The sequence below is a fragment of the Phyllostomus hastatus genome, unplaced genomic scaffold (genome assembly GCF_019186645.2).
Source record: "Phyllostomus hastatus isolate PE091 unplaced genomic scaffold, TTU_PhHast_1.1 phas_scaffold_317, whole genome shotgun sequence".
In the NCBI taxonomy this organism is placed as follows: Eukaryota; Metazoa; Chordata; class Mammalia; order Chiroptera; family Phyllostomidae; genus Phyllostomus; species Phyllostomus hastatus.
The window spans coordinates 5,590,373-5,603,925 of NW_025334023.1; the positions used below are offsets into that span (position 1 = coordinate 5,590,373).

The following is a 13,553-nucleotide window of genomic DNA, read 5'->3' on the forward strand; positions in this document are numbered from 1 at the left end:
GGGATCAAAAGTTTGGAATTTTACAAAGTTTATCATTATAATTCCTTACTCTTTTTTGATACGCTTAATAGAAGTCCAGACAGGCTCTTGCCTCTCCTTTTCCTTTCTTTACCAAAATGCACTGCTGCACATCCATTATGTCCTCAGGTGCCTTCGTTCAACCTGAAGGTACAGAACATCAGGAGCCCCCGTGTCTCGAGAGAACAATGAGTTTATCCCTAGACCAGCTACGATCCATTTCACTAGGCCTCACCACTAGGCCTCGCTGTGTCCTGGCGTGAACCTTATCAGCATGACTAATTGGATCTGTTATAATCTCAGCACCTTGATCTTTGCATGCAAACTGTAACAAAGCCGGGCCAAGAGTGGCAGGTTTGGGAGCAGGTCCCAGCAAAAATATAACATTCCTGTTTAGAGACAAGAGACAAGAGACATTACTGTTTACAGATTCAAGAGACAAGGTTGCTCCAAAACATGAGATATTTGATGGAGATTAAAGTATTACAGCTTAGGACCAGAAAAGCAAAAGAGATATTTTACTTTATTTTATTTTTAAAAAATATTTTATGTATTTTTTTAGAAAGAAGGGAAGTGAGAGAGAAAGAGAGGAAGAGAAACATCAGTGTGTGGTTGCCCCTCACGTGTCCCCTACTGGGGACCTGGCCTGCAACCCAGGCATGTGCCCTGACTGGGAATTGAACAGGCAAACCTTTGTTTTGCAGTCTGGCACTCAATCTACTAAGCCACAACAGCCTGGGCAAATGAGATATTTTAAGACATATGGGTAATACTTCAATGGTTTCAGATATTTTCAGAGCTCCTACTTTGTGCTCAGTAAGATACCGTGATGGATACTGTTGCCATAAAAGTACAAAGATGAAAAAGGTAGTTCGTGTCCTGAAGCAGTTCATCATCTGATATAGGAGACAGAGGGTGAGTTCCCCTTCTGCCTGCTACTTGGGAGCTCTAGAGAGAGGACAGTAGAGAGTTAGAATGATAGAGGAGCCCTGACCAGTGTGACTGTCTTCGGCAAACTGAAAGATCACCAGTTCGATTCCTAGTCAGGGCACATGCCTGAGTTGTGGGTTCAATCCTCCATCAGGGCACATAGGGGAGGCAACAGATAGCTGTTTCTTTCCCTCTCTTTCTCCCTTCCTTCACCTCTCTCTAAAAATAAATAAATTTTAAAAAAAAGAATAATACGAGATAAGTGAAAAACTTACCTAGTGGAATGCTAACTACAGCTACATTAACTGTGTGGCAGACTGACCTTTACCACATTTGACACACTAAGGTCAGGAAGCTGGCAATCTCATAGAATTTAACAGGACCTCTGATGCTGGGCATAACTTAAAAACTGACAGGGCCAAGCATACGTAAGCAAGTAGCTTTGGTGACTGCAGGCAATGAATCTATCCTTTTGGTCTCAAGTCTCATCACTTAAGGAATATGGAGTAAAAGCAGTGGTATAATTACAATAGACCACTTTCAGTTCTAAGATCCAACAGAGGTTCTGTTGCTGTTAAAACACTTATTTTGACATTTTTCTGTTCTAATGTTTTCTCCCCACTATTCCTCTAAACAAAAATTCAGTGGGAATTAAGTTAACTCAGCAACCTCTTCATCATCGGGTTGTGACCTTGGGGCACCCTGGTGTACACTCTAAACACCCACCAGGTTTGTGTGCCCCGTAAACTCTGTAGAGAAGGGGATTTCATCACCTTCCTTAGAAACATGTTCTGTTTTCTAAGGTGATAGTTTTGGGTGGTAGTATTAACAACTACCAGAATCAAAAGATACAGGTTTTTACCCCAAATTTTCATTTTCTTTTCCCTGTGTCCTTGGGCAAGGCTGTCCTACTCTAAGTCACAAGTTTCTCATCTTTAAAGTGGAGCTGTGACAGCAGCTTGCTGCCCACCTCAGAGGGCCACTAGGAGGATGAAATAAAGTGGCGTGGGTGTGAGAACACTTTGTAAATGGTGAGGAGCTAGAAAGATGTGAGGGATCAATTAAATTATCATTATGTCTAATAAACATAAACTTTTAAAAATATCTTTATTGCATTTTTTCCATTACCATTTAGTCCCCATATGTCCCTATACCTGAGTCCTTTTTCCTTTTGCTCAATCCCTCCACCCCCTAACCTTCCCACCCCAACTAGCTGTCAGCCTGCTCTCTATGTATGACTCTGTCTCCATTTTCCTTATAGTTCAGTTGGTTCACTATGTTCCACGTATGAGTGAAATTATATGATATTTGTCTTTTCCTGACTGGCTTATTTCACTTAGCATATTTCACTCCAGGTCCATCCATACTGTGGCAAAGGGTAACATTTTCTTCTTTTCTACAGCTGAGTAGTATTCCATTGTGTGAATGTCCACAGTTCTTCTATCTATTCATCTACTGATCCTTGGGCTGCTTCCATATCTTGGTGATTGTAAATAACGCTGCAATGAACATTAGTGCTTATATTCTCTCGAATTAGTATTTTGGGTTTCTTTGAATATACTCCCAGAAGTGGGACCGCTGGTTCAAAAGGCAGATCCATTTTTAATTTTTTGAGGTGTCTCCATACTGCTTTCCACAGTGGCTGCACCAATCTGCATTCCCACCAGCAGTCCAAGAGTGTTGCCCTTTCTTCACATCCTGGCCAGCACTTGTTGTTTGTTGATTTATTGATGATGGCCATTCTGGCAGGTGTGAGGTAGTATCTCATTGTGGTTTTAATTTGCATTTCTCTGGTTATTAGTAGCAATGAGCATCTTTTCATAAGTCTATTAGCCATCTGTATGTCCTCCTTGAAGAAGTGGCTATTCAGGTCCTTTGCCCATTTTTTCTTTGGGTTGTTTGTTTTTTAGTGGTGAGTTTTGTCAGTAGAAATTTTGGATATTAACCCCTTATCAGATATATTGGCAAATATGTTCTCCCATGTGTGAGTTGTCTTTTTATTTTGTTGATGATTTCCTTTGCTGTACAAAGACTTTTTAGTTTGATATAGTCCCATTTTATTCCCATTTTTTTCTTTTGTTTCCCTTCCCTGGAAAGACATATTTGATAAAAAAAATTTCTACAAGCAATGTCCAAGATTTTGCTGCCTGTGTTTTGCCTGTGTTTTCTTCTAGGGTTTTTACACTTTCCTGCCTAACATTTAAGTCTTTGATCCATTTTGAATTTATTCTTGTGTGTGGTATAAGAGGATGGTCTAGTTTCATTTTTCTGCACCTATCTGTCCAATCTTCCCAACACTACTTATTGAATAAAATGTCTTTAGCCCATTGTATGTGCTTCCTTCTTCTGTTGAATATTAATTGACTATAAAGGTGTGGGTTTATTTCTGGGCTCTCTATTCTGTTCCACTGATCTATGTGTCTGTTTTTATGCCAGTACCATGCTATTTTGATTACTATGGCCTTATTATGTAGTTTGATATTAGGTAGCGTGATTCCTCTAACTTTGTTCTTCTTCCTCAGGATTGCTTTTACTATGGAGGGCCTTTTGTGGTTCTATATAAATTTTTGAAATATTTGTTTTAGTTCTGTGAAGTATGTATGTCATTGGAATCTAATAGGAATTGCATTGAAATCTATAGATTGCTTTGGGTAGTATGGACATTTTAATGACATTAATTCTTCCTATCTATGAACACAGTATGTGCTTCTACCTATTTGTATCTTCTTCAATCTCTTTCTTCAGCATCTCACAATATTATGAGTATAGGTCTTTCACATCATTAACTAGCTTTATTCCTAGGCATTTTATTCTTTTTGAAGCAGTTGTGAAGGAGATTTTCTTGATTTCTCTTTCTGTTCATTATTGGCATATAAAAAATACAACTGATTTCTGGGTATAAATTTTGTATCCTGCGACTTTGCTGAATCCATTTATCAATCCTAGTAGTTTCTTGGTGGAATCTTTGGGGTTCTCTATGTACAGTGTCATGTCATCTGAAAACAAAGTAATAACCACAAACTTCTGTTGTTAAAAGAGCCAGTGAGTTAAACTCATTGATTCATTCACTGGGTACCAGGCTCTATTCTACTGTTTGGGGCTATTTAAAGAACAAAATTAAGTCCTTAAGTCTACGGCTTACATTTTAGAAGAGGAAACAGTCCAAATTAATCAATGTGTCAGGCAGCAGTAATAAGGTAAACTATGGGAATAGAGACTGCTCGGGAGGGGGGAACTACTACTTGAGACAGAACACTCATGGAAAGGCCTCTCCATGAGAAGTCACATGAGCAGTGGCCTGAGTGAACTGAGAGAGCAACCCATGCGACTTACCAGGAAAAAGAATATTCCTGGCAGATGAACAAATTCATATGATTTTAATAAATTTTTAGAGCTGTGTAATCACCATAATCTCATTTTTTTTTGTTTGTTCGTAATGCTATAGAATAATCCAGTTGGACCATTTGGAGAAACTTCTCTGTTTTGTCTTTAAAATTTAGGCTGCTCAGATCCAGGGAAGAATCTTCTAATTTCCTGCTTTAAGATTAAAGGTCTGACTACAAGTAGTGTAGGAACCAAGTAAGGGGACTGGGTGAGCATTCAGTATGCATATATTCACCTCATTACCTATTTTTGATATGTTACTCTTATATTAAATTGTGCCTACCATCCTATCCAGAAATCCTCGGTTTTACCTTCTCTAGAAAATAAACCTCCAGTTTTCTGCTAGGGAGGGGCAACCACTCAGTGGTATAGAGTAGGGGAAGAGATTTAGGGATCTAACTGCATCTTAAATAATTTTAATTGCAACTGCTGTTAGTACCCTCCCCATTCCACTCCACTTCATCTCCAGTTTCAGAAGTGCTACAGATTCCTGAGCCTTTTGAGGACTCAGCCGCATAGATATATGGATCAGCTTTGCCCACTGTCAGCTTTGGATTCAGCCTCGGATTCAGCCTCCTTGAGTCAGTTACCACTTATCAGTCTGTCATTGCCTCCTATTTTGTTGCTCTTGTCTCTTTTCCTGTTCTCTCTCCATCCTTCTGGGTTGGAGAGACCATTCCTTTATTATAGTTCTAGTGAGATTTCAAGAAATAGACGTCTATGTTCACTCTGACATCTTTACCAGGCATTCCTGAGGAATGTTTACTTTTAACTCCTTTTATTTCTATGTTATTCAAAATGTAGAACTGCTTTTTAAAAGCTGCATTATTGAGGTATTATTTACATACCATAAAATTTACCCATACAATTTCAATGATTTTATTAATTTTATAAATTTGTGCTACAATCGCCACAATCTGGTTTCAGAACACTCCCATCACCCCAGGTCATCCGCATTCCCATGCCCAGCCCCAGGGAACCATGGATCTCCTGTCTGAATAGATTTACCTCTAGACATTTTACATAGATGGACTCATGCAACATATAGTTTTTGTGTCTAGCTTTTTTTACTTAGCATAAAGCTTGTGAGGTTTATCCATATTGTGACATTAGTAATACCTCATTGCTTTTTATGTCTGAATAATATTCCATTGTATCGATATAATACTTATATTTAATCTATTCATCAATTGATGGGCATCTGGGTTGTTTCCACTTTTGGGCTATTATGAATAAAGCTCGTGTGAACATTCATGTACAAGTTTTCGTGTAAATGTATGTTTTCATTTCTACTGCATGTATACCACATTTTGCTGCATACAACATGCACTTTTTGGCCCAGATTTTTGAGGGAAAAATAAAGATGCACATTATTCATGGGCAGTACTGGAATGTGCATGCACATTATACACAGCAAAATATGGTGCCTAGAAGAGAAATTGCTAGGTCATATGGTAACTCTACGCTTGTCCATTTGAGGAACTATCGGGCTGTTTTCCCCAGAGGCTGAACCACTTTACACTCCCGCCATCAACTGCGAGGGCTACAGTTTCTTCCTTTTATTATTTTTTCATACTAGTGCCTCAGTTCTCTAATTCTTTTTGAATCTCCTTGCCTAACCCCCCTGTGTCTCTTATTCTCATATGTTCCATCTGTTTTTGTAATTTATATCATTAATCTACCCTTCTGTGTATTTGGCTTTTAATCCTTGTGAATTTATTTATTTAATAATATTTTTAAGTTCTAAGAATTCTTTTTTATCCTCTAAGATGTTAGTTTAGACTGGAATGCACACCCGATTATATCAATCTCATATTTAAATCACTCCTTGGCCATAGGGCAAAGTCCAAGTTCTTTGGCCTGGAATGATGGATTCTTAGCTTGGCTTATGTTCATGATACTTCAGGCAGGAAAGCAATGCCCTTTTTTCTGCCTGGCATCATTACCTATGTTTACCTGACACCATATTGTAAATCCTTGTTTATGTGTCCTGATTCCTCACTAATTTATGAGATCAAGAGCAAAAACCTCATCAGCACTTGAATCCTGAGCCTATCACACAGTAGGTGTTCATCTCATAAATGAGAATTCAGGCACTAAAAGGCATACCATCTGAGATATCAGACCAATGCCACAAATAACAGAATTTTAGAGCCAGAAGGCCCTTAAAGATCACGTTTGTTTAATGAATAAATCACTAGGGCCCAACAGATATGATCTCCATTGTACATTATTTATACCTCTCCTGCAGTCCCTACCCTTGTAGTCTGTTGTAAAATTTTCCCCTCAGGGACTGAGATAGCGCATATTCATTTCTGTATTACCAACACCTGAGCACAAACAAGGTGGTAAGTATTTATGATATGAAGGAATAAATGAATGATCTGGAGAACTGAATTTTGTGCTGGTTTCTACTATTAACTCATTCAAGGGTAGAGAGCAAGTCACTTAATCTCTCTGAGTCTTAATTTTTTAACCTGTGTTACAGGGGACAACAATCCTGTCCAATTATTTCACAAATTAAGTGAAATGATCTATATGAAACCAATATAAGTAATAACACCCTACCACAACACAAACCATATCCCTCCTATCAAACTAGGAAGGAAACACAGAGTACTGAGCCACAGGGACAAATGTTCTGAATTGGGAGAAGAAAGTGTCCTTGACAACCTGAGTGGTTTTAATTGTGGATACTAAACCAGTCCAGGTTTTTACCAAGCAGGTGTTACCTTCTCCGCCATATGGCAGGAGCCCCAGGGCTCCTCCTCCTCACTCTCGAACCACACAGCTCTGGTTCTGTTGCAGTCTCCTTTGTAAGACTCTCCGACATCTTTCTCAGTTCCCGCCACAGTGAAAGGGATCCTGAGCTAGCACCCAGAAGACCCTCGTTCTAATCTAGTTCTGCCGCAATAACTAATTTGAATCTCCAAGAAACTCTGCTTTCCTACCTGTGAAATGGGAATGATAATACTTCCTTCACAAGGTAATTGTGAGGACTAATTATGCTAATAATTATATATGTAATAACTAATAACAATATGTTTAGTTATTAGCACAGTGCCTGGCACATATTAGCAACTCAGTATATGAAAGCTTCCACTCCTCCTATACAAGCATAAAGATATTTGAGCCACAAAGCACAGCTCAGTCTTCTTTAATGATTTACTATTCAGTAGTGGCAAGAACCTCCCAAAAATCTTAACATTTGCAAATTCTTCCCTACTTTTTAATTATACTCGCATATCCTCCAGTTGATGAAAAGAATAAATTGGAGGAAGGCAACGAAGACTGGGACTCTAATACCTATTGCCTCTAACCCATCTCAATTTCAGTTTCATCCACCACAAAACAAAAACAATAACCCAAGGGAGAAAACTGTACTTGAACAATGATTAAAATAAAATAAAATAAAATAAAAACAATAACCCCCCCTCACTAAACTCCCTTGAGGATTAAAAAAAATACTGAGTAAGAAAGGACCCAGTATGCTTTCAGGCACTGGACATGTGAACATATTTTATAACTGATAACAGTGTGCAAATGACTCAGAGTAAACAAATCCGCACTGCCGGAAGCACAGCTCAAGTATTTTAATGGTGACTCAGTATTGTGTTAGAACTTACTAACCCTCCTGCTCAAAATTCAATAGCTTCTCATTACCTTTAAGACAGAGTTAAAACTCTTACGTGATCTGACCTGCTCACCACTTCTCCTTGTTACCCACTTCTAGTGCCTTCACACTTCACATTCCAGTCATAACAAAGCATTTGCAGTTTCCTGTGCAAACATACCTTGCGAACCCCCTTGTCTTGGCATGTGCTATTTATTCCATCTCTGTCTGGAATGCCCTCATCTCTTCTCAATTCTTACCCTAGATAACTAACTCATTCAGGTCAGACTCTATCATCGAGGAACGTTTGCTTAGACATCCAACCTTTCATTCAGGAAGGGGTTGCCTGCCAGAGGCCACACACACAGCAGTGAACAAGGCAGACCTGGCTCTGGCCTCTCGGACCTCGAGCTCTCTGCCCTGGAACCGCTTGTTGCTGCCTTCATGTCACTCGCAAGGCTGGGAAATTATTAGGAATTGGGACAATATCTGATTCATCCCTATACTGCTACTTCTCCACAGGACCTGGCACAGAGCAGGGGTTTGCAAATGTTTAGTAAATTAATATGACAGAACTCCCTTTATACAAGAGATAACACCAGGTGTAAAGAATAGCAGTATACTCTTATATACGTATCACAGCTTACTATTTAAAGACCCTTTCAAATGCATCAATACATTTTATTTGCTCTGGAAAATAGAACTGTAAGTTGAAAGAGGCAGAGGGATATTTGAGATCATCCAGTTTTACTTCCCAGCCCTTCACCTGGCAGGGCATTCTCTACAACTTGAGAGCACATCTTAAATGAACAGAATATGTTCCTGTCAACAGTTAGTCCAAATCCTGGTTTTGTAGACCCAACCAACCCAAGTGAGGGAATTATCTTTGAAATTCAGATTTTCAAAGACAGGTTCAGGTAAGACAAAGTGTACCAAGCTCAGAAAGACAACTGGCTTTCCCAAGGTTCAAAGCTACAAACGAAAAACTGAGCCTAAAAGCTCGTTCTTCTGGTTCCAAGGTTAGGATTCCTAGAATATGAAAAAATTAAAGCTGGAAGGGACGCCTACTATTTACGAAGTCCAGTTCCTTTGCAGTTCCCTACATAGATAGGGATGCTGCAGCCCGGGGTGCGGGAGTAACCAAGATGAGCGCCTCCCAGCCCTGGGAGCGGCCTTGCAACTGTCCCACTGTCTGTGATCCCTGACCACCATGCCTGCCCGTGTCAGAACAGAGGAAATGAAGACTTACCAAAGTGTTAGAAGAGTTATAATCCTCAGCTAATTTATCTGCAAAGGAAAAAAAGATCAGGGACTCGGTCAGTGAACAATTACAGTCAATCTGTTCCTGAGAGCTAAGGAAGCCTATCCAGTCAAGCACTTGACAGGCTCAGAAAATAACAGTGTTACTGGTACGATGGTACCATGCTAAGCACATAATACACATTACTTCCCTTAATCATCACTCCAGTTCTGAGTAATATTATAATGTTTACTTTTATAGATTTGGAAACCAAGGTTCAGAGATGTTAAGTAATTTGCCCAGGGTACACACAGGTTAAACAGAAGTCAAGATCTGAATCCTGGCTGAACCCTAACTACTATGCTAGAACTGTATCCACATCATACGCCTGAATAGTTAAGGAAATTTCCTGCAATCGAAAAGAAAGGGAAATAATTCACAGCTGGCACCGTCGTGAGCCATCCATGACAAATTATGATCAGCCTGCAGTTTCAGCTTTTAGGACAGATCCTCTACAGGCATGTCTATTTCCCACAGAGAGAGTAAGGCTAAGGCTTAGGAAAAGAGAGGCATTAATCATGTCAAGTCTAATTAAAGGCAGAATCTTGTTTCTAATAATAGATTCAAGCTCCCTCAATGAGGTAATCACCATATTTCATTGAGTCTGAGATGTACATTTTTTCACATTAACATCTTTGAAACAGAGATGTGTCCTATAATCAAAGGCATTTCATGTTTTAATTGGCAACCTCTTTTTAGTGGTATACAAAAAATGATGTATCTTATAATCAGTGATATCTTAGACTTAATGAAATATGAAACATACACTCAATGGAGATTTTAGCAAGAAAAGGAGTTTAAAGGCCAAGTGTTATGTTTTGTTTTATTCTTTAATTCCCAAAGACCCAAGAAGAAAGTGACTTTGTTGGTTCACCACCAGTGGAATTAAGGAGGAGAAATATTTTACCAGATGTAACATATTCCCCACCAAAAACCAAGCCCAGAGAATGTCCAAGATTCCAATTCCATTATATAAGAAAGTGCCAGGTGCAGCCTCTTTGGTCCTACGACAAATAACGAACCCACAAGCTATGACACAATGTTCTTAAAACAAACCCTGAATAGCCAGCTCTATTCTGGAGAAATCAATTCAGGATATACTTTAAACATAATTCATTTGTTCCTTTTGTCCAAAGAACATCAGCTTAGGCAAAGCAAAGCACAATATTACACCCTCACTGCACTACCCCGACCTTGTGAACTGGTAGTGTCTACGAACACTGAGTATTCTGATACGAAATATATCTCATCCACAGAAGAAGCAAGTAAGGTTTGCTCCTTTTAACTGTAATGTATAATTTCTATATTTCAAAATCAAATCCCACAGCACAGAGTGACAGAGCAGAAAGTACTTCCAATCCCCTCATTTTACAAATGAGGAAACTAAAGTTCAGAGAACAAAAGAAACTCATTCAAGATTACATAAATCAGTGGTTACACAGGGCTAAACTCCAGAACTTCGAATTGTCAATCTAGACTACTTTTTGCCAGCACATTAGCTACTAACTGGTGCAGAAAATACAGTGCTCAAAAAATAGGAAAATTAACAAAAAGTGGCATGAAGGATCATGCTTGGGTTATAAACAGCAAAGGGATTAAAGGCCCAAGTTAAAACACACTTCCATCACATATCAATTGAGTCACCCTGAGTGAGTCACTTAATTTCTCTGAGTCTGTAAAATGAGGATAATAATCCTTCCCCTACCAACCCCACAAGGCCATTATGAGTATCAAATGACATCATTCATATACAAGCATATACAGATTGAGGTAGTGTTAGCATAATTAATAGCATGAGATGAGGGGAAACAGAAAAAGGATATGACATTAAAAATAAACTGTGCCAAACATAAAATTTTGCCTAGAGTTAGCTCTGGTCCTCAAGGTCTAGAAAATTAAAAATCCTACATGCATGCATGCACGTGCACACACAGAATACTCAATGTTATTCACATATGCGCACATAGATGAACATACACACAATTACCTGAATGTGTATATCTGTTCATTAATGAATACTTGGTGGATTTTAATTCCAAATATATGCAAACCCACAGAGCTATGCTTCCATATACATATATGGCACCTGTGTACATCTACACACAGGTACACATAAGAACAGTGTGGGAATTTACTATGGGAGTTGGAGATGGGATGGGCGGAGGAGGGCAAAGGGGGAAAAATTGGGACAACTGTAATAGAATAACAATAACAAATGATTAAAAAAAGAAAGTGCAACTTAATGTTTTTATGTGTCCTTAGGCATGAGTTGTGCACAGTGATTTCCTTCCAAAGAGTACAGAATGGAAAGGGGAATGTTTACAGTTATAATGCAAATAAATGACACAAGAGTTAGTAAATAATAATACAAAAATTAAAAAAAAAATTCTTCCAAAAACTTTGCTGCTGAGGCTTTTAAAGCCAGCTCTAAACTCATGTCTCTGTGACAAACTCCCTAAAACAAAAGCTCTAACCTCCTAACAAGAAAACTTGCCCCCCAAAACCCCTGAGCCCCAATTCCTCCTTGGAATGCCCCAGTCCTTCAATGGGAGAAGTCAGGCGGACCCAGCAGGGCCAGGCGTGAAGAAGGAAGCACTGCTGGGAATGTGCGATGACCCTCTCCTGGGCACTGCCATGGCAGCATGAGCGGAGCTACAGCCTGCCATCCTCACCATCTGTGCCCTTTGATGTGAGCCAGATACTTGCTGGGGAGAGCATCCTTCCAAATCAGCTAGTGCATCCTGGCTCTCACCTTCCCCAACAACCCTGCCCTTTGAAAAAGACAGCATGAACTCTGGAAAGGGCACTGAACTCGGAGATAGGAGACCAGCTCTGCCCCTAATTTAGCCACATGAGAAAGACTCTATTGGCTTTGTCTGCAAAACAAGGGGGAACTGGAAGTAATACATATGTAGGATATTTCTTGCTCTAACGTTCTAAGATGCCATAAAAAAGGTAAGTTTCCAGAAATGTGGGCCTTCTCCTGACTTATCTAAAAAAAGGAAAATTTTCACTGCTATAAAATTTTCTTTCATAAAAGGAGGTTCTCCAAATGAAGTTACTAGAGGCAAGTAGGAAGCGCAAAGGGCGCTGGTATAGGATTCAGGGGCCTGGATTCTCATCTCAATTCTGCTATTAGAAACAACTCTGAAAAACATAGTCCCCTAGATAGAGTACATCTAAGGAACATTTATTACTAACCTGTTTTTCATTTGACTGATAAAAATTAGTGCCTTGAAGAAGAAACTAGTCTTACCGACTTAAAAGATACACATTAAATGGGTTATTAAATAACTTAATGATATTAAGGATAATGATGATAATGACATCTACTTTTCCATGGTGCTGTTTATAACCTATAAAGAACTTCCACATCGATGAGCTCTTTTATTCCTCACTACAACCTCTAGAGATAGGAATTGTTCCCATTTTGAGGCACAAAGAAATGGAGTGAATATTAGAACCCAGTGAACATCAGAATTTAGATCTTCTAGCACAAAGTGTATGTTCTTTACATGTTGCTTTTTTAAAACGTGCGGTTTCAGAGTAAAGACTCAAGTGTGATGCAAAAACACATCATCGTGGCTCTCAAAATTCAAAATTCTGTCTGAGTGCAAGTACTATCTCCTCTCTTTCCAATACTTTCTTCTCTCACTCCACGCCAACACTCAGGGGGGCTCTTTCCATCCAGAAGAAAACCCTTTTTCCCCTGGACTGCCCTGGACACAATCCTCATACCTGTAAAGCTCATATACTTCTGGCTGTTGGAGGTCTTCTTTGAGTTATAGAATTCCAATACATCCAGGACAGCCTGAGGGTTTTTCTTTTGCTCCGACTTAGTGATATTTGATGTCTGAAGCAAGCGGGCCCACTGCTCTGGCATCCCCTGTAAGAGAAACATGTAACGCTGTCAAGAAGACATGGTCACAGGGAGCCCTGAAAGAAGATCAGTGCTCACCTTGACACTTGCGAGCAAAGACGGATTTAGTCATTCCTTTTCTCTCTGCACCCTCCGAGTGCTACACAAGTCTCTTTGTAATATGTATCTCATTGTATCAAACATTTGAGATTTTGCTCCTTCACCAGGCTATTCCTACTCTAGAGTAGGAACTATGTCTGATTTGTCTCTGCATCAACAGTGTCCAGAACAGAGCCTACGGCCGAGGGGCCACTTTACTGAGCTCTATTTGAGGAATGAAGAGTCAAAAGTTTTCTGGTACATTTTTGGAGCTGAGTAAAGTGTCCTTCTCATGAATATAAGAAGATAGTAATGAGGGTCTCGGGCAAAGACAGAGGCATCAGGCAGAC

The 13,553-nt window shown here is 39.4% G+C and overlaps 1 protein-coding gene across 4 annotated transcripts in view; it reads right to left on the reverse strand.

Annotated features, from left to right (window-relative positions):
- The window catches only part of PAK1 (p21 (RAC1) activated kinase 1), a 140,641-nt gene that overhangs the window by 31,273 nt on the left and 95,815 nt on the right, over positions 1–13,553 (reverse strand). For all 4 annotated transcript variants that reach the window (XM_045818173.1, XM_045818171.1, XM_045818172.1 and 1 more), the window contains exons 4-5: positions 12,984–13,131; positions 9,195–9,232 (exon numbers count right to left, since the gene is read on the reverse strand). In XM_045818173.1, coding sequence (XP_045674129.1) covers positions 9,195–9,232; positions 12,984–13,131 — 186 coding nt within the window. The remainder of the gene's footprint in view (positions 1–9,194; positions 9,233–12,983; positions 13,132–13,553) is intronic.